At 41.3% G+C, this 23,400-nt stretch overlaps 1 protein-coding gene across 3 annotated transcripts in view; it reads right to left on the reverse strand.

Moving 5' to 3' along the window:
• The window catches only part of FRMD4A (FERM domain containing 4A), a 749,223-nt gene that overhangs the window by 383,991 nt on the left and 341,832 nt on the right, over positions 1 to 23,400 (reverse strand). Inside the window, exon 1 of one of the 3 annotated variants that reach the window (XM_061436069.1) lies at positions 4,916 to 5,348. The exons of the other annotated variants lie outside the window; for them this stretch is intronic. Within the exon in view, the coding sequence (XP_061292053.1) occupies positions 4,916 to 4,981 (66 nt within the window). The 5' untranslated portion in view covers positions 4,982 to 5,348. Of the gene's footprint in view, positions 1 to 4,915; positions 5,349 to 23,400 lie in introns of those variants that run through there. 3 annotated transcript variants of the gene reach the window in all.

Here is a 23,400-nt window from a genome sequence, read left to right on the forward strand (position 1 = left end):
GATACTGAATAGAGTGCCTTGGGCTATACAGTAGGATCTTGTTGTTTATCCATTCTGTGTATAATAGCTTGCATCTGCTAATCCCAAACTCCCAATCCGTCCCTCCCCACCGCCCTGCCTCCTTGGCAACCACAAATAGATTCTCTGTGTCTGTAAGTCTGCTTCTGTTTTGTAGATATGTTCATTTGTGTCATCGTTTAGATTCTACATATAATAAGTGGTGTTATATGATACTTGTCTTTCTCTTCCTGGTTTACATCACTTAGCACGATGGTCTCTAGGTCCATCCATGTTGCTACAAATGGCACTATTTCATTCTTTTTATGGCTGAGTAATACTCCATATTATATGGAATATTACTATTGGAATACATGCGTATATATATTTTCTTTATCCATCCATCTGTCATTGGACATTTAGGTTGTTTCCTAGATGGTTGGCTATTGTAAATAGTTTACTTTACTCTATGCTATGAACATAGAGTAAAGAAAAAAATCTTGAATGTGTGATAAAGAAAAAATCTTGAGAGAAGTCAGAAGGTAGGTGGGAGTCACTGATGAATTCTACTGAACATTTACAGAAGAAAGTACACCAATTCTCAACAGCCTTTTCCAGAAAACAGAAACAGAAGACTTCCTAACTCATTCTATGAAGCTAGCATTGCTCTAATGTCAAAACCAGACAAGGATATTATTAGAAAAGGAAACTACAGACTGATATCTCTTGTGAACATAGATATAAAAATCCTCAACAAAATATTAGCAAATAGAATACAACAGATATAAAAAGAATTATATACTATGCCCAAGTTGGATTTATCCCAGGCTGTTTACACATTCAAAAATTAACTAATGTATTTCATCATATCAGAAAGCTACAGAAAAAAATCACATGATCATATCAATATATGCAGAGAAGGAATTAGACAAAATTCAACACCCATTCATGATAAAAAAAAAAAAAAAAACCTCTCAGTAAACTAGGGCTCAGAGGTAAACTTCCCCAGCTTGATAAAGAATATCCTCAAAACCCTACAACTAACATCATACTTAGCAGTGATAAACTTAAAGTTTTCCCTCTAAGATCAGTAACAAGGAAAGGATATCTTTCTCAGCATTGCTTTAACATCTTATTGAACAAAGTCCTAAATAATACAATAAGACAAGAAAAAGAAACAAAAGTTATATAGATTTGGAAAGAGGAAATAAAACTGTCTTTGTTCACAAATGACATGATTATCCATGTAGAAAATTTGAAGGAATTGACAAAAATATACTTGGAACTAATAAGTGATTATAGGAAGTTTACAAGATACAAAGTTAACATACAAAAGTCAACAGCTTTCCCACATATTAGCAATGAGCAAGTGAAATTAAAAATGAAAAATATATTATCATTTACATTGTGTGTGTGTTAGTTGCTCAGTTGTGTCCAACTCTTTGTGAGCCCATGGACTGTAGCCTGCCAGGCTCCTCTGTCCATGGAATTCACCAAGCAAGGATACTGGAGTGAGTTGCCATTCCCTTCTCCAGGGAATCTTCCTGACTCAGGGATGGAACCCAGGTCTCCTTCATTGCAGGCAGGTTCTTTATTATGTGAGCCACCAGGGAAACCGTCCCATTTACATTAACACTCCCCCAAACAAAATGTTTAAGTATAATTCTAACAAAATATGTACAAGATATGTATGAGTAAAATGAGAAAACTGTCATGAGAGATACCAGAGAGGAACAAAATAAATGGAGAAATATTCTATGTTCCTGGATAGGAAGCCTCAATATTACAAGACTGCTAGTTCTTCCCAACTTGATCTATGTGTTTAATACAATCTCAATCAAAATCCCAGCAAACAATTTTATGGATATCAACAAACTGATTCTGAAATTTATATGGAGAGGCAAAAGATACAGATTAGTTGACACAATATTGGTGAAAAAAACCAAGTCGAAGAGCTGACACTACCTAACTTTGACTTACTAGAAAGTTACACTAATTAAAACAGTATGCTATTGGTACAAGAATAGATTAGACCCATATAACTGAATAAATAGCCCAGAAATAAACCTACATAAATACAAAAAAAAAGTGATATTTGGCAAAAGAGCAAAGGTATTGAAAAGATGCTCAAAATCATCTATTATTATAAAGGAAATGCAAATTAAGACAACAATGAGATACCACTACCTACTTATCAAAATGGTCAAAATCCAAAACACTGATAATACCAAATGGCAAGAATGTAAAATAACAGGAGCTGTCATTCAGTGGGAAGGCAAAATGGCACAGTTTGGAAGGCAATTTGGCTGTTTCTTGCAAAATGAAATATGCTCTTATCATATAATCCAGCAATCAAGTTCCTTGGCATTTACTCAAATGAACTGAAACTTACAGCCATAATGGAACCTGCACATGGATGTTTATAGAAGCTTATTCATAATTGCCAAAATTTGAAATTAAGTTCTCTTTCAGTAGGTTAATGAATAAACAGACTGTACTATATCCAGACAATGGAATAATATTCAGTACTGAAAAAATGAGCTATCAAGCCATGAAAAGAAATGGAAGAAACTTAAATTCATACGGGCTTCCCAGGTGGTACAGTGGAAAAGAATTCACTTGCCAATGCAGGAGATGTAGGAGACTTGGGTTTGATCTCTGGATTGGGAAGATCTCCCTGGAAGAGGAAATGGCTACCCACTCCAGTATTCTTGCCTGGGGAATCCCATGGAGCCTGGAAGGCTACAGTCAATGGGGTCTCGAAGAGTTGGACATGACTGAGCACACACGCCTAAATTCATATTGCTAAGTGAAAGAAGCCAAGCTATATATTTATGATTCCAACTATATGGCATTCTGGAAAAGGCAAAACTATGGAGTCAATAAAAAGATTATTAGTTGCTAGGCATTAGAGGAGAGAGATGTATGAACAGATGCAGAACAGAGGATTTTTAGGGCAGTGAAACTACCTTGTGTGATACAGCAATGGTGGATACACATTATTACACATTTGTTCAGACAACACCAAGAGTAACCCTTAATGTGAAATATTGACTTTTAGGGATAATGATGTGTCAGGGTAGGTTCATCAGTTGTAGCAAATGTACTACTCTTATTGAGGATATCTGTAGCATGGGGTGTTGTGAGTGTGTGGGGACAGGGGTATATGGGAAATCTTTATACGTTTTGCTCAGTTGTGCTGTGAATCTAAAACTAGTGTAAATTTATTTTTTATGAATTAAAAAATAGAGTGTCAGGAGATTGATCTGGAGATGATAATGGTAGGATTAACCAGAGGAGAAACACTGGATACAACAGGAGGATAATTAGATGCTTAGCCCAAGTGAGAGTAGTGAGGACCTAAACTGGGGCCATAAAATTATGGGTTGCATTTCTTGAAAAGGATGGAGGGTGTGACAGCAATCCTTTCTAGGACCTTCCAAACAAGACAGTGGAGATGGAAGCATTGGTAAAAGAGCATAGGGGTACAGGTGGTTAAGGAGAGAAGGATGATATATTAATGACTTCGTGGTATTTAGAGAAAACAACTCCTTGGTTAATTTTGTACCCTCTCAAACTAAACTCACATCAACTCTTTGATATACCACAGACCGTCCCACGCAAGACCCTATGGCCACCGGCCACCAGCCCCACTGTGGCAGGCAGTGGTGGCTGGATAGAGGATATCAGCCATTAGAGAAACCCTCTCATCCTGCCATTCCATCTCTTTCTACTTCAGATAAAGTAAGGATGCTAGCTGTGGGTCTCCCATCACTGGAAACCCAGAAGGACCCTCTCAGTTCTTGACAACTCTCCTCCTTAGGGCGTAATTTCCTGGCCCTATGGCCAGAGTGACTGTGAATCCCTGAGATCCCGTTTCCCAGCCCTGGAAAAGTTGATTCCTTCTGGGAATCCTGCCAGCATCATGTTGCCTCAATTTGAAGACAAATTATAAATTAATAAAGAGAAAAAGCCCCAGACTCTCACATCTGCCAAAACACACCATTCCCCGAAAGGTTCCTGAAAGGGCTTCAGTGATGCAGAGTACAGAAAGAGCCAACCTTCCGAAAGCCTTTTCCAGATTTGAGAGGCAGGATGGCTTGTCCTCCAAATGCACTCCAGCTGCCTTTTCCCAGGGCAGAGCCAGCGTTGTTCTTGGAAGGTAACCACCTGCATGTTTCACACAGTCTGGAGTTTCCTAAACCCCCACCAAGCAGACAGACCCTGTCATTGACAGAAAACCCCCAGGAAAGACTGAGAAAGACTGTGGCCAGTGTGGCACAGCAACACTGCTTAGGTTGTTACAAACGCCGAGGGTTTTCAAAGACTGTGTTTCTGAGCTTATCACGGTACAGAAGTTGTCCCTGTCAAGTGCTTTTTCTTTAAAAGAGAGGATCATTCAAACAGCCTTCCCTATAAAATCAACTCCTGAGGAAGTCTTAGTAACCTGATACCTATGAAAGAGGAAAGAGGCAGGGATCCAGGCACTGGAGAGGGGGCTTCACGCTGCCCTGCCCTCTGCATCCTTCATCAGCAAACTACACACTTTTCAGGCAACCCTCCCCTTTTTTCTAGAGGGATTGCTTCCCTTAACAAACGAATTTGATTTTCCTCGGCAATGCCTTTTGAAGCTGCTTTGGTCTCTTCTGGCAAACGCTTTTTATTTCTTCATCTCATTCATTCCTACTTGTGCAAGTTATTTGGTTTAAAAAGCCGCTACTCTGCTTTGTAATCCATATAGACCAATCTGCACAGCTCAGGCATTTAGTGACTTTATGGTTTTCTCCCCCTAGAGGCACAGGAGGAAGAAATTAACAACAGCACAGGAAGGACTGGATGATCGTGGAAGAGACTCAGACCCAGTGATGGGGACACGAAGACCCTGGGGGTGGCAGAGGGAGGGTCTGCTTTTACTTACAAACACATCCATGAGCAGGTGTTCCAGTGTCACCTCAAAGTCCTCCAGTTTGGCAGCTAAAGTCATAACGGACGATCCGCTGGGTGATCTGGTCCCCCCTGACGGCCCAAACCTGTACACTCCTCCGCTCGGAAAATTTGGTGACAAATTTAATGACAAGGCAGAATCGCCACTAATGGGAAGTAGAAACTCTCAAAAGAGAACAGAGCATTGCAGACTGTCTGGGTAGAGCTTTGTAGCCAGAAATCATAAAGGATTGGGGGGAAAAAAGGAAGCTGTATTAAGGCAGTCTGGATATAAAATGATGTCACGCAGTGAAGAATCCTGGCTCTTGATAACTTCACGGTCTGAGGTGCCGTAGGAAAGGCAGGGAAATCCCGACAGTGGGTGAGAGAGAGAGCGAGAAAGCAAGATGGGGTGAGTAGGGAGAGTGGGGAAGAAATGGACTAAACCGTCTGGCTCTGATATTTATAGGGCCACATGTTTTTGACTCCAGCCCATTTCTCAGTTCACTTGTGACCTTTCATAAACGGCCAAACACACTGGAGCGTATTGTAGAGCGGGGGCAGTGGGTCCCGCCGAAGTTGGCTGTGACCGATGCCGGGGCAATTCACACAGACACACCATCAATGGTTCTTTGTAAAACCCCCATCAGACCTTGTTCTGTACATGATGACAGAAAAGCACATAGTCTTGTGAAAAACAAGGAAACGACATTTTTCCTCAGAATATTATTAGATCCTTAGACTCACCCCCGTCCTGCGTCCTCCCCACCCCCTCCTCTGTAAGAGTAGATAAACATCAAGGAAAAAAATTGAATCTCTTTGCGTCAACTCCTCAAGCTTCTGCCAGTGAAAGACTATCCACTCAATCTTGCAAAGGCCATTTCTTCTTTTCTGCCTCCAAAGTTTGCTTCTTCTTGTTTTTACCTAAAAGGTTTTAACTGTAGTAAAATAGCATAGCATGAAATTAACCAGCAAGCCTTCCTCAGCGATCAATGCAAAGAAATAGAGGGAAACAATAGAATAGGAAAGACTAGAGATCTCTTCAAGAAAATTAGATACCAAGGGAACATTTCACCCAAAGTTGGCTCAATAAAGGACAGAAATGGTAGGGACCTAACAGAAGCAGAAGATATTAAGAACAGGTGGCAAGAATACACAGAAGAACTATACAAAAAATATCTTCACAACCCGGATAATCATGATGGTGTGCTCACTCACCTAGAGCCAGACATCCTGGAATGTGAAATCAAGTGGGTCTTAGGAAGCATCACTACGAACAAAGCTAGTGGAGGTGATGGAATTCCAGTGGAGCTATTTCAAATCCTAAAAGATGATGCTGTGAAAGTGCTGCACTCAATATGCCAGCAAATATGGAAAACTCAGCAGTGGCCACAGGACTGGAAAAGGTCAGTTTTCATTCCAATCCCAAAGAAAGGCAATGCCAAAGAATGCTCAAACTACTGCACAATTGCACTCATCTCACACGCTAGTAAAGTAATGCTCAAAATTCTCCAAGCCAGGAGAATTCTCCAGCAATATGTGAACCATGAACTTCCAGATGTTCAAGCTGGTTTTAGAAAAGGCAGAGGAACCAGAGATCAAATTACCAACATCCGCTGGATCATGGAAAAAGGAAGAGAGTTCCAGAAAAACATCTATTTCTGCTTTATTGACTATGCCAAAGCCTTTGACTGTGTGGATCACAATAAACTGTGGAAATTCTGAAAGAGATGGGAATACCAGAGCACCTGATCTGCCTCTTGAGAAACTTGAATGCAGGTCAGGAAGCAACAGTTAGAACTGGACATGGAACAACAGACTGGTTGCAAATAGGAAAAGGAGTACGTCAAGGCTGTATATTGTCACCCTGCTTATTTAACTTATATGCAGAGTACATCATGAGAAACGCTGGGCTGGGAGAAGCACAAGCTAGAATCAAGATTGCCGGAAGAAATATCAATAACCTCAGATATGCAGATGACACCACCCTTATGGCAGAAAGTGAAGAGGAACTCAAAAGCCTCTTGATGAAAGTGAAAGAGGAGAGTGAAAAAGCTGGCTTAAAGCTCAGCATTCAGAAAACGAAGATCACGGCATCCAGTCCCATCGCTTCATGGGCAAATAGATGGGGAAACAGTGTCTGACTTTATTTTTATGGGCTCCAAAATCACTGGAGATGGTGATTGCAGCCATGAAATTAAGACACTTAATACTTGGAAGGAAAGTTATGACCAACATAGACAGCATATTAAAAAGCAGAGATATTACTTTGTCAAGAAAGTTCCGTCTAGTCAAGTCTATGGTTTTTCCAGTGGTCGTGTATGGATGTGAGAGTTGGACTATAAAGAGAGCAGCTGAAGAATTGACACTTTTGAACTGTGGTGTTGGAGACTTGAGAGTTCCCTTGGCCTGCAAGGAGATCCAACCAGTCCATCCTAAAGGAGATCAGCCCTGGATGTTCATTGGAAGGACTGATGTTGAAGCTGAAACTCCAATATTTTGGCCACCTGATGTGAAGAGCTGACTCATTGGAAAAGACCCTGATGCTGGGAAAGATTGAAGGCAGGAGGAGAAGGGGACAACAGAGGTTGAAATAGTTAGATGGCATCACCGACTCAATGGACATGAATCTGGGTAAACTCCTGGAGTTGGTGATGGACAGGGAGTCCTAGCATGCTGCAGTCCATGGGGTCGCAAAGAGTCGGACACAACTGAGTGACTGAATTGAACTGACTATATTGAAGTGGCTAGTTCAGCAGTTTTAAGGACATTCACATGGTTGTGCAACCCACCTCCAGAACTTTTTCGTCTTGTAGGACTCAATCTCTATACCTATTAAACTGTAACTCCCCACCACCCCAGCTCCTGGCAGCCCCCATTCTGCTTTCTGTCTCTATGGACTTGATGGCTTGGTACGTCATGTAAATGGAATCATACAGTATTTGTCCTTTCGGTAACATCATGTTTTCAAGGTTCATCTAGGTTTTATCTTGTGTCAGAATTCCTTTCCCTTTCAGGGCTAAAATCTTGCATCTTAAGAAAGACCACTGCTTTGGACAATTTTTCAGGCCTGAGTAAATCTTTCAGGAACACTTGGTTGTCAAGCCTACAGTGGTACAGATGCCACCCATCCTGTTACTGTCCTATAACAAAAACAGCCTTGGTCTACTGAGTTCTGTTCTGTTCCTTAAATAATTGCTGAACAATCCATGCAAATTCCAGCTTCTGACTCCAAACAAGTATGACCACTTAACAGTTAATATTGATGCCAAAGGAGAAGGTGGCCTACATGCATTGGAGAAGGGAACAAAAATATGAAACTCTCTGGTTTATAATAAAACTCGTCCCCTTCTCATGAGCTCTTTAAAGTGGGAACAGCTGAAACTCTCCAATTTAGTACCTTCCCATGAATTTTCATTTTCCCAAAGGAGGTATAGACCCACTTTACTCGGCATATAACATCTAAGCAAAGCAAGCATAAAACAAAGGACCAAGAAAAGAACTGATACAAAGCATCATGTTATTTATAAAGCAGATTGCAAGCTGTCAGAGTAGTTTAGCTTGACAGTCAGTCATAAATTGTACATAAATGTTCTCTGAATTATAGTTTTGATTCTGTTTTCAGGCCTCTAATAGGGGAATTAGAGTGGGTTTCATGACAAGCATCTCTTGTTAGACAAAGGCACCATGGAGGGGGCGACGGTATTGTGATGAATGGCTCTAATAGCCAAGACTGTACAGAAAATATATTTCCCTGATGGGTGAACTCATATTCACAGACCTCCCTATGAGCTAATGTGTTTCCCATGTCTGCAATGCAGGCAAGTACCAGAGCAAACGATGTCAGCCACCAAGACTCAGCACCAGCAGAAGTCCTGCCATGTAGCTGCATTTTTTAAACAGGTAGAGTTAAAACTCTACCTGCCCTGAAGGAACCCAAAATGCCAGGTACCTGCTCTCACCACATCTAAGAGTGACCTGTTGGCCTTATAACCTGGAGACTGCAGGAGAGGTGAGGTGTATGCACAAATGTAATACTGTTCTGGTCTCCTGAGACGCTCCAGAGAGCTTTCAAAATCAGGTTTTCTTGAGCCCCTTGCCTTTAGAATTCAATTTGGACAAAGTATTTCAAAAATCTGGGATTTCATAAAAGATATACTTGTGTATTTCTTTAATCCTCTTCCTAGGATAGACAGGGATCAGCCTATGGAGAACAGTTAATATTTCTCATTTAAGGCAGTCTATCTCCCAGTCTCAGCAACGACTTTACATGATTTTAAAGGCAACCCAAGACATGGCTTCTCTTAAAATATACACAGCAAATTTCAGGGACAAGAAACTGTGCATAATTTGGAGTGTGAGTAATTTATATTCTTGAGCTAGAGCTCTAAGAACGATGTATCAAAAACATCCTGCTTTTAGGAGTAAAGCTGCCTTGCTGCTGCTGCTGCTGCTAAGTTGCTTTAGTCGTGTCTGACTCTGTGCGACCCCATAAATGGCAGCCCACCAGGCTCCCCGTCCCTGGGATTCTCCAGGCAAGAACACTGGAGTGGGTTGCCATTTCCTTCTCCAAGGCGTGAAAGTGAAAAGTGAAAGTGAAGTTGCTCAGTCATGTCTGACCCTCAGTGACCCCATGGACTGCAGCCTTCCAGGCTCCTCTGTCCATGGGATTTTCCAGGCAAGAGTACTGGAGTGGGGTGCCATTGCCTTCTCCAAAGCTGCCTTAACAGTTTCCAAAGGGGAAAAATGGACTGGAAGAGAGTTAGTATGAAGGGAGAATGAGGAGACTGGTAGTGAATTGTGGATGTCACGCATATGAGGTAGTAACTCTAATTGATACACATTTTTGGTAACTATGTTTGTTTGTTCAGTTGCTCAGCTGTGTCTGACTCTTTGTAAACCCATGGAAAGCAGCACGCCAGGCTTCCCTGTCCTTCACTATCTCCTAGAGTTTGCTCAAATGCATGTCCATTGAGTCAGTGATGCCATCCAACCATCTCGTCCTCTGTCATCCCCTTCTCCTCCTGCCTTCAACTTTCCCGGCATCAGGATCTTTTCCAGTGAGTCAGCTCTTCAAATCAGGTGGCCAAAGTATTGGAGCTTCAGCTTCAGAATCAGTCCTTTTAATGAATATTCAGGAATTGACTGGTTGGATCTCCTTGCAGTACAAGGGACTCTCAAGAGTATTCTCCAACACTACAGTTCAAAAGCATTAATTCTTCGCTTTCAGTCTTCTTTATGGTCCAACTATCACATCCATACATGACTACTGGAAAGGCCATATCTATGGAGAAGTTTCATTGATGCTTATATTAAGTATGGATGCTTATTTGTTCACTTATTCACACAAGCTTTTAACAAGTATTTATTCAGCAACTGGGCCAGATATTGGGATGAGTCCTTGTACTGCTAAGAAGATCAAGACACAGCTCTTTCAAACACATGAAACGATGACATCACTAATTATTAGAGAAATACAAACCAAAACGACAATGGTGTACCACTCACACTGGTCAGAATGGACACGTCAAAAAGTCTATAAACAATAAATGCTAGTGAGGGTGTGGATAAAAGTGTGTGAGGGTGTGAACTCTCCTACGCTGTTGGTAGGAATGTAAGTTGGTGCAGCCGCTGTGGAAAACAGTATGGAGGTTCCTTAAAGAGAGAAAAATAGAGCTACCATATGACCCAGCAATCCCACCCCTGGGCATATACCTGGTGAAAACCGTAATTCAAAGCTACATGCACCCAAGGGTTCATTGCAGCACTATTTACAGTAGCTATGACAAGGAAGCTGCCTAAAAGTCCATCAACAGAGGAATGGATAGAGAAGATGTGATACATATATACAATGGACTATTACTCAGCCATAAAAACAAGCGAAATTGTGTCCTTTGCAGAGACGTGGGTGGACCTAGAGACTGTCATACAGAGTGAAGTAAGTCAGAAAGAGAAAAACCAATATCTTATATTAACGTATGTGTGAAATCTAGAAAAATAGTATGGATGAACTTATTTTCAATGCAGAAATAGAGACACAGACATAGAGAACAAACACAGGGATATCAAGGGGGGATGGGAGGTGTGGGGTGAGTTGGGGGGAGTTAGGATTGACTACTATGTATACACCACTATATCTAAAATAACTAATGAGAACCTACTGTATAGCACAGGGACCTCTACTCAGAGCTCTGTGGTGACCTGAATGGGAAGGTAATCCAAAAGAGAGGGGATATATGTATACATATAACTGATTCAGTTGGTTGTTCAGTAGAAACCAACACAACGTTGCAAAGCAACTATACTTTAATAATAATTTTTTTAAAAAGACATGGCTTTTTCTTTGAGACTTACGGTCTACAGAAGACATGGCAAGATGTGCTGATACAGTTTTATAGTATCCTTTTTTGAGAATATGAAAAAAGGATGTACTTCCTTATTGAGGAGCACTGACTCTGGGACTTGGGAGATGAGAGGGTTCACTGATAGAAAAGAAAGAACATGACTTCCACCCCATGGGAAATGAACAAGAATGAGTGAGGTGTAGAGCACATGTCCTGAGATGGGGTTTGCAGAGGTAAGTGGCAGGGGCGTGGCTGGGGGCAGTGATGGATCCTGGGGGTCTGAGCCCAGAGACCATTGGGTTTGAGAAGGTAGCAGCCAATGAATGTCTCAATATTGGCAGCTCAGGATCCTGACACCATCCCACAGACATCACTGTGATGGTATACATTTCATTAAGGAAACAATACACTTCAGTCATTAACCAAAGCCTCATGGCCACCTGAGAAGGATCTGACACTCACCACTGTGTTGAAGCTCATCAATTGAGAACAATTAATCAGCAACACATCTAATATAGTCGGCAAATGCTAGAATCTGCTCTGCACATTTAAATCATAACATTGGTGGGTATTTTTTAAAATTTCGAGTTTCTTTCTCTTTGAATCTCACTGACCATTTCCTTCTACCAAAGTCCATGAAAAACCTCCTTCAGCAGCCTCAGTATTTTGGTGACAGGACTTGGATGAAAGAAAAGTCCTTGGAAGACGGATTGGCAGGATTCCTTGAACAGACATGAAACCAGTCTCCCTTCAGTCCTCCCCAGGGAAGCTATGGCAAACCAGTCTTTGAGACAGAACCACGTTATTCTGCAGCTTTGAAACAAATCATCCACTTCTAGAGCTTGAGCATTGTGCAGAGGCGAGGTTCTCTGGTGGTTCAAGTTATATCGGACAGTTTCTATTACGTACGATGGTGTGCAAGCAAGGGGCTTTCCAGTTGGCACTGTGGTAAAGCATCCGCCTGCCAATGCAGGAGACTCGTGTTCAGTCCCTGGGTCGGGAGGATCACCTGGAGAAGGGAATCTCTACCTGCTCCAGTGTTCTTCCCAGGGAAATCCTGTGGACAGAGGAATCTGGCAGGTTACAGTCGACTGGGTTGCAAAGAGTCGGACACGACTGAAAGACTAATACTTTCACTTTTTCACATCGATGTACTTGTCTGTCAAGTTTCTGCCTTACCTTAAAACTAGAAAAAGAGGGATTTTAAGAATATGCATGCTTAAGTAAAACAGGCTCTTTTGATGGCCCTACAGACAGCTGCCTGTCTGGGTCTAGTAACAAAGGCTCGCCTGACTGCTCCAGCTGTCGCTCAGAGAACAGACATGTTAATTTAAAGGTTTGCCTGTATAGGGCCTGTGGCAGGCTGGCACTGCCGTGGCTCAGGGCAGGGGCCTCTATCAGCAGCCCATGCCCCCAGTGTCTGCCTCATTTCGTTTGTCAGATAGCTTACACAAGCAACCTTGTCTTCCCCACTCACCAAGCGTTTTAAATTTTGGCAGCCTCTCTGGCAAATACAAAGGCTCTGTTTCTCCACATCTGTCCTCTCTACCCAACTCTGGCCCTGCCTCCAATACCCGTATCCCCTAGTCGTTCACAAGGATGAAGTTCAAGACTTTCCAAACCAAGAGGCAGTGAAACTCGTGTCAGGCACATGCATTGGTGCTCTGGGCTGATGATGGAGAGAACACATAAATATTTGTCTGATTTCTTTCAGTCCTGCCACCTGTCACTTGCTCTACCATTTGGAGTAAAAGAAGCTTGTAGAGATTCCAAGCTCACCCCCTGCAGCACACCTTGGGATGTGCCGAGGATAATCATTCCAACTCCACCACCCATACCTTTCAGGGCACCTTGCTTTCTGGAGTTCAAATGCAGGTTGTGGGAGCAAAGATCCTCATCCTTCCAAATCTTTTACAGACATTTTGATGACTCTTTCTCATCTGTTCAAGTGGCACAGGATTTAAAGATTTCCATGTTTTCCAGGGATATTTTAAAAATGAACCCAGTATATTTAAATAGAGTGCTTTGAGCTAGTCTAAAATAAGAAGTTGTGGGCATGCAAACTATGGGATGGTTACTGCTCGCTATGAACTGAATGTTTGTGTCCTCATTATGTCCACAAGTGGAAGACCTGACTCCAGTGTGATGGGCTCTGGGAGGTGATTAGGCTCTGGGAGGTGATTAGGTGATTAGGGAGGAGACCTCATGAATAGGAAAAGAAATCCCAGAGAGCTCCCTTGTCTCTTCCTTCTGCCGCATGAGGTTATAGCTAGAAGATGGTCATCTATGAACCAGGAAGCAGGGTCTCACCAGCCCCTGAATCTGCTGGCACCTTGATCTTGGAATTTCCAGCTTCCAAAACTGTGAGAAATAAATTTCTCTTGCTTAAAAGACACCAGGTCTATAGTATTTTATTATAGCAGCCCACATGGCTATTTTGACTGTGGCAGGCTGGCCTCCTGTTAGTGTATCTCTTTTAAGAGTTCACAGTGAAGCACTTCACACAGTCAGAATGGCCATCATCAAAAAGTATACAAATGATAAATGCTGGAGAGGGTGAGGAGAAAAGGGAACGTTCCTACACTGTTGGTGGGAATTTAAATTAGTATGACCACTATGGGGAACAGTATGGAGGTTCCTTAGAAAGCTAAAAATATAATAGAACTACAATATGATCCTACACTTCCACTCCTGGGCATATATTTGGAGAAAAGCCCTAATTTAAAAAGAAACATATATCCTAATATTCATCTCAGCACTATTTACAATAGCCAAGACATGGAAGCAACCTAAATGTCTATTTACAGATGAATGGATAAAGAAGAAGTGGTATAGTTACGCTAAATGAATATTACTCAGCCATAGAAAAGAATGAAATGATGCCATTTGCAGCACCATGGATGGATCTAGAGATATCACACTAAGTAAGTCAGATAGAGGAAGACAAATATCATATGATATCACTTATAGGTAGAATCTAAAAAGAATACAAATGAACTTATCTACAAAACAGAAATAGACCCACAGACATAGAAAACAAACTTATGGTTACCAAAGGGGAAGGCAGGGGGAAGGATAATTAGGAGTTTGGGGTTAATATATGTATATATATATATAATTATATTAACCTGTGCTATACAGCAGGTTCTTGTTAAATAATATAGCACAGGGAACTATACTTAGTATTTTATAATAATCTATAAGGGAAAAGAATTTGAAAAAGAATAGTATATCTCTATGTATATATAGAATCACACTGCTGTACACCTGAAACTAACACAACATTGTAAATCAACTATATATTAAGGAGAAAAAAAAAAGAGTTCCAAGATGGTCAGCATCCAGGAACTGGTTCTTGGCATTCTCCATCCTTCAGCCAGGAGAGCCCTGCATTTTCCACGCCTGATCCCCAGAACTTGGAGGAGCACTCTGAGTGCATCTGGATGAAAAATGGCAGTTGTGACTGGCTCTTGGCTTTGAACCCTCATGAGACTGATATAATCTCATCACTGAGAAAAATGAAGTTTCCACAAGACAACAAGATAAATATTTTCATAAGAAGTATTGGGTATGGGGAAGATGATCAGATCCTGGGCTTTGGGTGGATCTCCACCCATAACTCACAGCCCTAATCAATAGAAAACCCGAGTTTCTCATGCAGTTGACAAATCCCTGTTCAAGTTTAGCTGGAGTATTAACCCCAAAGAGAGAAGAATACAAAATGACCTGGATTTATCTCACGATGGCAGCCCTGCTCCAGAGACCAGGCCCTGACATTTTCACTCAGGCCAGACCTAAAAGGAGAAAGGTTCATTCCACTAGAGGTGCGATGACATTTCTGCAACAACTTCAATTCTGGGGGAGATTTCATAATAGGGAGACTCACCTGTCAATGCAGGTGCCAGAAGGAATTCTCCACTGATTTTCCTCTGGCTTAAACAGAGCCTGAAGCATTCAGGTGTCTTTGGCTACACTTCTCCTCTGAGACGTCTACACCACACTGTGCCCTGATTAGGGTGAGATGAAATCTTTTCCTAAATGTGGTCAGAGGAATTCCCACTGGTCACACGAAGATCATAGGGCACAAAAGAGGGGGAATTTTGTTAGCACATGCTCTTTCAAGTATGTTATTTAATATACTACATGAGTAGGAATTTTTCACATGCTATGTGTCTTGTCTCAAGCTTTTACGGTAGCCCCATGGTTAATATCACTTTTCTCCCTCTTTTTTAGGACCTTTGGCTAAAGATGGAGATGAAATGATCTGAGTGCTTTACCTCATGGATGGCTTCACAAACAGCCAGGATTTGCCCTAACTAGCTTTCCATGAGGCTGCCAGGGAGGTCAGTGCTCCCTCTCACCTTGCTTGGAGCTGTTCAAGTACAGCTGAGGCAGCAGTGACCCTGGGGTCTCTCATTTGTGATCTGAGGTTCACAGCCTCTTTGGGCTCAGTTTCTGCATGTGTCCAAATCCAGGCTGAGCCTACACAAGGGATTCTAGACTATGGGTGTCACAGAACACAACAATTTATACATCAAATTAAATATTTGGAAGACCAAGCTAGGGCTGCCAGTATCTTATACAATAAGTTGGGGCATTAACAAGAACAAATAACAAAATTAGCCTGTTCCCATCTGCCATCACTGAGACTGTATTAAAGGAAAGACATTTTTAACACACACTAAAAATAGGAGAGAGAGAATCTCAGAATTTTAAGTGGATGGCATTTGGATGGAGAACTCCCTCTGTTGTCTGTATTTTTTTCTGTGATACAGACTGGTGAGGAGTTTATTACAGGCAGGGATTGGTGCTTCCCGGAACCAGAGGAATGTCAACTACGATCAGCTCTTAACATCTGCGATTCTATCTCTGATTTTCAGTGCATCATCACACTGCTACTAAAACACAGACCAAAGATATGCAGAAACAGCCCATAGGTGAATCACTGCAAGCAGATCCTCTGTCTTCCTCTCCATGTGTTTATTCTCTCCCACAGTTTCAATGCCAACCCAGGGAAGACAGCATTGGCCAGGCAGAAAAGGGAAGCAGAAATAAACACTTGCGTTCAATTTTAAGGGCGCAGAGAAAGGACAAAGCCAGGCCAAGGGAGAGTGTGGCAATCTTATTTCACTTCTTAGTTGACTCAAGTCCTTGCAAAGGTGTTCTGGAAACATCAGTGCCCTCTGGGAACTACTGATCCTCACCAGGATGAAATCTCTTGCCTATGTGTGTGCTTGAGAATGAACAGCTGATTTCTAGGCACAAGACTGAGCTCCAGTTTTTTGAACCTCTTTTTGTTAATGATTTTTATATTGGTAATGTATGCAGGTGGCACAAAATTTAAAACAAAGGAGAACAGGTTTAAAAGTTTGTCTCTTTTATATCTACAGCCATTCAGTTGGAGATGTTTCTGGAGATGTTCTGATCATATTCAGGCATAAAATATCACAACTTTTGTATGTTATATGTATATAGAAGATTTATCACAAATATTCACAATTGCAAATAGTACTTCACTATCTGGAATATTTTATTAATCTGCACCCTATTGATGGGGATTTCAATATATTGGTAAGACAAGATGAAAATACATTTTGTGTGTGTAGACTTCTAGAGGTGGAACTGCTGACTTGAAGGTCATGCACATTAAATTTTTTTTTTACCCACCATAGAGTTTGTGCCAATTTACATTCCCCCCAAAATAGAGAGTGCCTGATTCCTGACACTGTCAGCCACATGGTATGACAAAAACTTTTGAATCCTGGCAATATGACAAGTGAAAAATGGCATCTCACTTTTATTTAAATTTATAATCTCCTTTAATAATTGAAAAAAATGGTTCACAAAAATTCGCTAATATGAATTCCCCCTTTAAAACCAAGTATTCATCGATCCAGATGGGTTCAGCTGTGTCTCATGAACATTCTGATAATGGGTATAAACTAATGATTAGCAGCAAGATGTTAGACTCATGTACTTGCTGATATCCATACTTAAAGGCAATATAAGAGAATCTTTTTTTTTTTTTTTTTACTTTACAATATTGTATTGGTTTTGCCATACATCAACATGCATCCGCCATGGGTGTACACGTGTTCCCCATCCTGAACCCCCCTCCCACTTGACTCCCCATACCATCCCTCTGGGTCATCTCAGTGCACCAGCCCCAAGCTTCCTGTATCCTGCATCGAACTTGGACTGGCAATTCATTTCTTATATGATATTATACATGTTTTAATGCCATTCTCCCAAATCATCCCCTTCCTCCCTCTCCCACAGATTCCAAAAGACTGTTCTATACATCTGTGTCTCTTTTGCTGTCTTGCATACAGGGTTTTATTAATGGCTCCCTTATGCACCTCTGTATCATCTATCCCCCAAAACGCACCTGTTAGGATGAATGGAAATTAAAACCACGTTATGCCAGAACAAAGGGTAATTCATTCCTTCATAAAATGTCCCCTTGACCTTGAGAAGAGATCTCAAAGCAATGAAAAGGCTGAATCTTGAAAGACGTTGGACCGTGACACTTGATCAGAGGTGGACTGCATAAAATGGATAACATTTGTCAGCTACTCCATTTCATATCTACAAAACTCAGAAGCTAATCTCATAAAGGATCAGCAGCATAGGCAATAAAGATCTTCAGAATTTCTACTATGTGCCAAGATATATGAGATTGTCACCTCCACCAGGTACAGCTACTGATTCCCTGGTGACTTTGTGGATCAAAGACTTGTGACCACTGACTTGCATCCATAAAGCTGGTCCTCCTGCCTCACTGAATTTATGATACGCCTCTATTTTCTATGGTTGCTCATCTCTGTTCAGATTTCCACTTACTCTCAAGGTCGCTAGCTGTGTTTGGACAAAATGATAATAATATTGATCTTCAAGACACCATGTCTTGAGCATTTTTGAAAGGGGCAATGTCTCAGTCATTTCACGGACACATAAAAAATCATTACAGAATGACAGCCAACAAACTAAATAATTGAATTAATTAATTTAAAGTAATTAAACATGTTAAATATTTACTGAGTTTGTTGTTTTCTATTGGATTTGCATTGAGGTTATAGTGATTTTGTCATGTGCTATAAGCACCAAGCTATTAATCCTGTGGGTGGAAATGCTTAGACTCACAAATTGTTAGAAGACTATTTTATACAACATAACCCATACTTAGACTGTGTACTTGTATTGTTATTTAATGATATTCCTTTTTACTCACATTCATAATGGGGTAGATATATGTACTATGGGTGAGTCAGGTCTTTCACAGCTACAAATTTGAATTTCTAGTTTCTAAGTTAGATCTTATGCTTGTTTACTTGCTTATCTATCCATATTTCTTTTATTCCTTCCATCCATCCATTCACCCATCTATCCATCTTTTATCTATTTTCTATCCATCCATTATCATTATCTATTGATCTTTCCATTTTCTTTCTCCCATCGATCCATGCTTTGTCTATCTATCCATCCATCTATTCTCTTTCTATATCTTTGAATGTACCTATGTTTCTATATATCACCCCCATTTAATCTTTGCCCTGTGCCAGGCATTGTACTGGGCTTCCCTGGTGGCTCAGATGGTAAAGAATCCACCTGCAATACAGGAGACCCGGGTTCAATCCCTAGGTTGGGAAGATCCCCTGGAGAAGGAAATGGTTACCCAATCAAGTATTCTTGCCTAGAGAATTCCATGGACAGAAGAGCCTGGCAGACTACAGTCCATAGAATCACAAAGAGTCAGACACCACTGACGTGACTAACACACACAGGCATTGTTCTAAGTGCATACAAATATGAACTTATCCTCACTATAATCCCATGAGATGGTTATCATTTCTCCATTTTCATCTTACAGATGGGGAAACTTAGGAACAGAGAGTCACTTACTAACAGTCACACAGCCAGTCTAATGGTGGAGTCAGAATCTGAGCCCAAGCCTTCTGGCCCCAGAGTCAGTGATGTAACCACTACACTGGGCTATGTGTGTCCAACATCCTAGTTTTGTGAACCATCACTTGTTCCCTGTCACGGAGGGAAAATCATTCTTCTGTTGGATGAAACAGAGAGTTCTTATGAAGAAGCAAAGCTGGTTAAAAAGTGTTTGGTGGTGATGGGGCTCACTGGAAAATGTCTGTTATTCATTTACAAGATAATCTTAATAGCATCTCCCTTGTGTAATGGAGAGATTCAATAACGGTACTAAAGAAATTCAGTTGAAATTAGTGTTGGAGCAAAAAGCACAGAGTGATGCAATTCTTAAAACTGGGAGGAGTATAAGGTTCATCTGAGGCTGACTGTATCTTGGAGATGAGGGAACAAGCTGGGGACCGTGGCCTCAGATGGCCTGACTGCTGGAGACCATCTTGGACCCAGGGACCCAGATCCAGATGTAACATCTCCAGGTGCAGTGGTCCCACTTCGGTCCTTTATTAACAGAACTGAGGACTCCTCAGAGGCCTCAGATCAGCTCAGGTATCTCTTTGCCTCGCTCTGAAATGCATTCATCACGGGCACTGAGAGCTTTCTGGCCTGCAGTGGACACAGTGGAGCAGTGCTCACTCACACAGGTGCTCCCTTTCATGAGGTGATGCTGGGGAAGGTGTCTGGACCAGAACAGGCCAGGGATGAAGAAAGGGATGATGAAGAGGCCAGGAGTCTTCAGCAGTCTTTCCCACAAGCCTGCAGAAATCTATTTTTCAGGGCTGTGGAGTAGTACGCGCCAGGCCTTCAGTGTGGGATAACTGTTTTATTTCCTCTTCATTAAAGGAAAGCTAGGACTCCTTTACGAGAAAGCAAAATGACTTTTTTGATCATAATGCAGCTTTGGAAATGGCAAATTGCAGGGTGTCAAAAAGTCATAAACAATGTGAAGTCCGGTCGATTCCTTTCTTTTTATTGTGTTTTTTTTTGTTTTCATGCTGAAATAGGGCAATTTGGACACTTCTGCTTTCCTCAGATAAAACAGAACTCTTACTGTCCTTTGAATTCTTCAGAGTTGCTTTTAAAGGAAGCTAACTTGGCTTCCTCGTGACGTTTTTCAAAAAGCCTTTCTGATGACACTCTCAGAAAAGACTTGCTTTGCTGTGGTACTTCCAATAGTTCCACATTTCGGTTACAGATTAGCTTTTTGTCATGAAAATTCTAATTGAAATTATTTTTGTTTATAAATGAATTTGTTTTCTTCACCAAAAGGGAAGAAACCACACTATAATCTTCTTCATACCTAAGCTATTTGTTTAAACAAGATTTAAAGTCAGGGAACATTTACAAATAAGTTTCACATCTAGGAATGCACCCATCCTCCAAAATAAGTGTCCCATAAAAGTAAGTTCCTTCCCAAGTAAGTGTCTATATAAGCACCAGAGGACATGCTCAGGGACTTTCACAGAAGCATTATTCATGACAACTTAAAATAAAAACAATCTAAATGCTCATCAGAGGTATAACAGATAAATATGTAATATGTTCCTACTGCAAAACCACGGCAGATGGTGACTGTAGCCATGAAATTAAAAGACGCTTGCTCCTTGGAAGAAAAGCTATGACCAACCTAGACAGCATATTAAAAAGCAGAGACATTACTTTACCAACAAAGGTCCGTCTAGTCAAAGCTATGGTTTTGCCAGAAGTCACATATGGATGTGAAAGTTGGACTATAAAGAAAGCTGAGTGCCAAAGAATTGATGCTTTTGAACTGTGACATTGGAAAAGACTCTTGAGAGTCCCTTGGACTGCAAGGAGATCCAACCAGTCAATCTTAAAGGAAATCAGTCCTGAATATTCATTGGAAGGACTGATGCTGAAGCTGAAACACCAATACTTTGGCCACCTGATTCGAAGAACTGAGTCATTGGAAAAGACTCTGATACTGGGAAAGATTGAAGGCAGGAGGAGAAGGGGATGACAGAGGATGAGATGGTTGGATGGCATCACCAATGAGACGGACATGAGTTTGAATAGGTTCCGGGAGTTGGTGATAGACAGGGAAGCCTGGCATGCTGCAGTCCATGGGATCGCAAAGAGTCGGATACAACTAAGCAACTGAACTGACTGATGTTCCTACTGTGTAATCATATAATGGAATAAAATACAGCAATGAAAAGTTAAAACACAACTGAGCTTTACAATCCGTGCTGTACTAAAGTGACCATAGTGATTAGAAACAGTGACACTTTTTTTCTTCATAAAACCTGAAGGTTAAAGCTTAACTAATGTCACAAGAGAGGTCATGAATTTCCTTTTCTATATTCTCATGGGGAATCTTTAAAAACTGTATAAAAGACACATGGCAACATGCAAAGCTCTTCTATAACCTTTTGGTAAAACTCTTTTTCTGCATTAGTTGAGTCCTTAGGGTCTAAATGACCATGTTTTAGGAAAAGGCAGACTTGGGGGTCCAGTAGGACTCTGAGTTTTCACTGTCATGGGCCTGGGTTTAATCCTTGGTTGAGGAACTAAGATCCCTAAGACCATAGCCAAAATATGTGTAAATAAATATATGTGCCTGATCCTAGGTAGAGGGGCCAAGTTTTTACCAGCTTATCAACTGAACCAAGATCCCAAACAGCAGAACATCATCACAACAAAACAAGACAAAAACAAACAAGAAAAAGAAAGAAGTAGGAAAGAAGAAAGAAAAGGAGAAAAAGAAGCCATTGGGTTCATTTCAGTTTTTCAAACCAGAGCATATTCAGCTGTACTCATTTCAGAGGCCAAAGGGTCAGGGAGGTTGATATAAACTATCCAATCTTTCTCTGATACAAACTTGAATGCTTAACACAGACTCTTAGTGATGGGGAAGATAATTTAAATATTCCTGTTGGTTTCTCTCCTATCTGTTCTAAAAACCCATTGTACTAGTGCTGAATACTCTAGAAAGCAAAACTGACTGTAACAAGAAAAGTGAAACCCGAGGATGAGAAGCACTTTCTGTCCTGGGATTTTCAAGTCCAAGAAATGTGGGAGAATGTGACTCCTTGGGGTTTGAATACAAAGGAGTTGTGAGGTACTGGTGTGAAACAGAAAGAAGCCTTGGAGTCAGGCAGAACAGAGAGAATCAAGGCATTGCTGCTTCCCCATTGGGAGACCCGAGATAGACTCCTGAGGTCAAGTCTCAGCTTCTTTCCCCAGCAAGGGGAAAGATAGTACCTACTTTAGAGAGCAGTTCTGACCAGTCAGTGAACAATATACGAAGCACTGAGTACGCAGTCTAGCACACAGTCACTAGGCAACCGTTAGACATCATTTCTGATTTGTTAATCAGTAAAATCCCAAGATCACAGAGGAGGGAGGTGGAGTTCTTACAGGGAAGGAGGATGAGGAGGGATGTGGGAGTGTGGGGATAGTAACCAAACACCCAGAATCAGGCTGAAAAGTGAACAAGCCTCCCGAGACATTACTAGGATGGACACCGGTTATCTGGAGTCCCCACCAGCCACAGGACTGGGAATCGTCCATGGATGTTCATGCTATAGCACACAACTTCTGGGACTGGAATGGATTTGGATGGAGAAACAGGAACTTCGGAAATTCTGGTCAGGGAGCTTTGAGAACGCCTTCTTCATTTCGTTTTCCTCTTAACAGCACAATCCCCTCATTTTGCATAGCTGATTTTTTAAAGCTCCCTACTTATTACATATTCAAAGTGACTTAGCACACACGCACACCCTTATTACATAAGGGAGCATTTTATAGTAGTAAAAACAATAATGATTTTTGTGAACAGAACAGGCTTTCCCCAGTTGTTATTAAAACAAAAATATTTCTTTCCTTCTGGCCCTGGAGACTGCCACTCACCGACTGACCTCCAGTTTCTAGAGTCTGCTCAGAAATGTCAGGGAAGTTAGTCTTTATCGACAGCATCTCTCATCGGCAGAGCATGGGGAAACTCCCTTGTAGTCAAAAAGAATGCATGAGATGACCATGACAAAAAGGATTTTGGATTCAGGACCAACAGACGGCTCATAGAATGATGTAGAAAGAAGTTGAGTAGCCAGTTACGAGGGAAAACAAGTGTTGGATTTGTCCACTGTCGATTCCTCATATACAGATATGCTGGTTTAATTTGTACCTGAGACCCTTCTCCTACATTTTTCAAATAAACAAGTTTACAAAGATGGTA

The sequence above is a fragment of the Bos javanicus genome, chromosome 13 (genome assembly GCF_032452875.1).
Source record: "Bos javanicus breed banteng chromosome 13, ARS-OSU_banteng_1.0, whole genome shotgun sequence".
In the NCBI taxonomy this organism is placed as follows: Eukaryota; Metazoa; Chordata; class Mammalia; order Artiodactyla; family Bovidae; genus Bos; species Bos javanicus.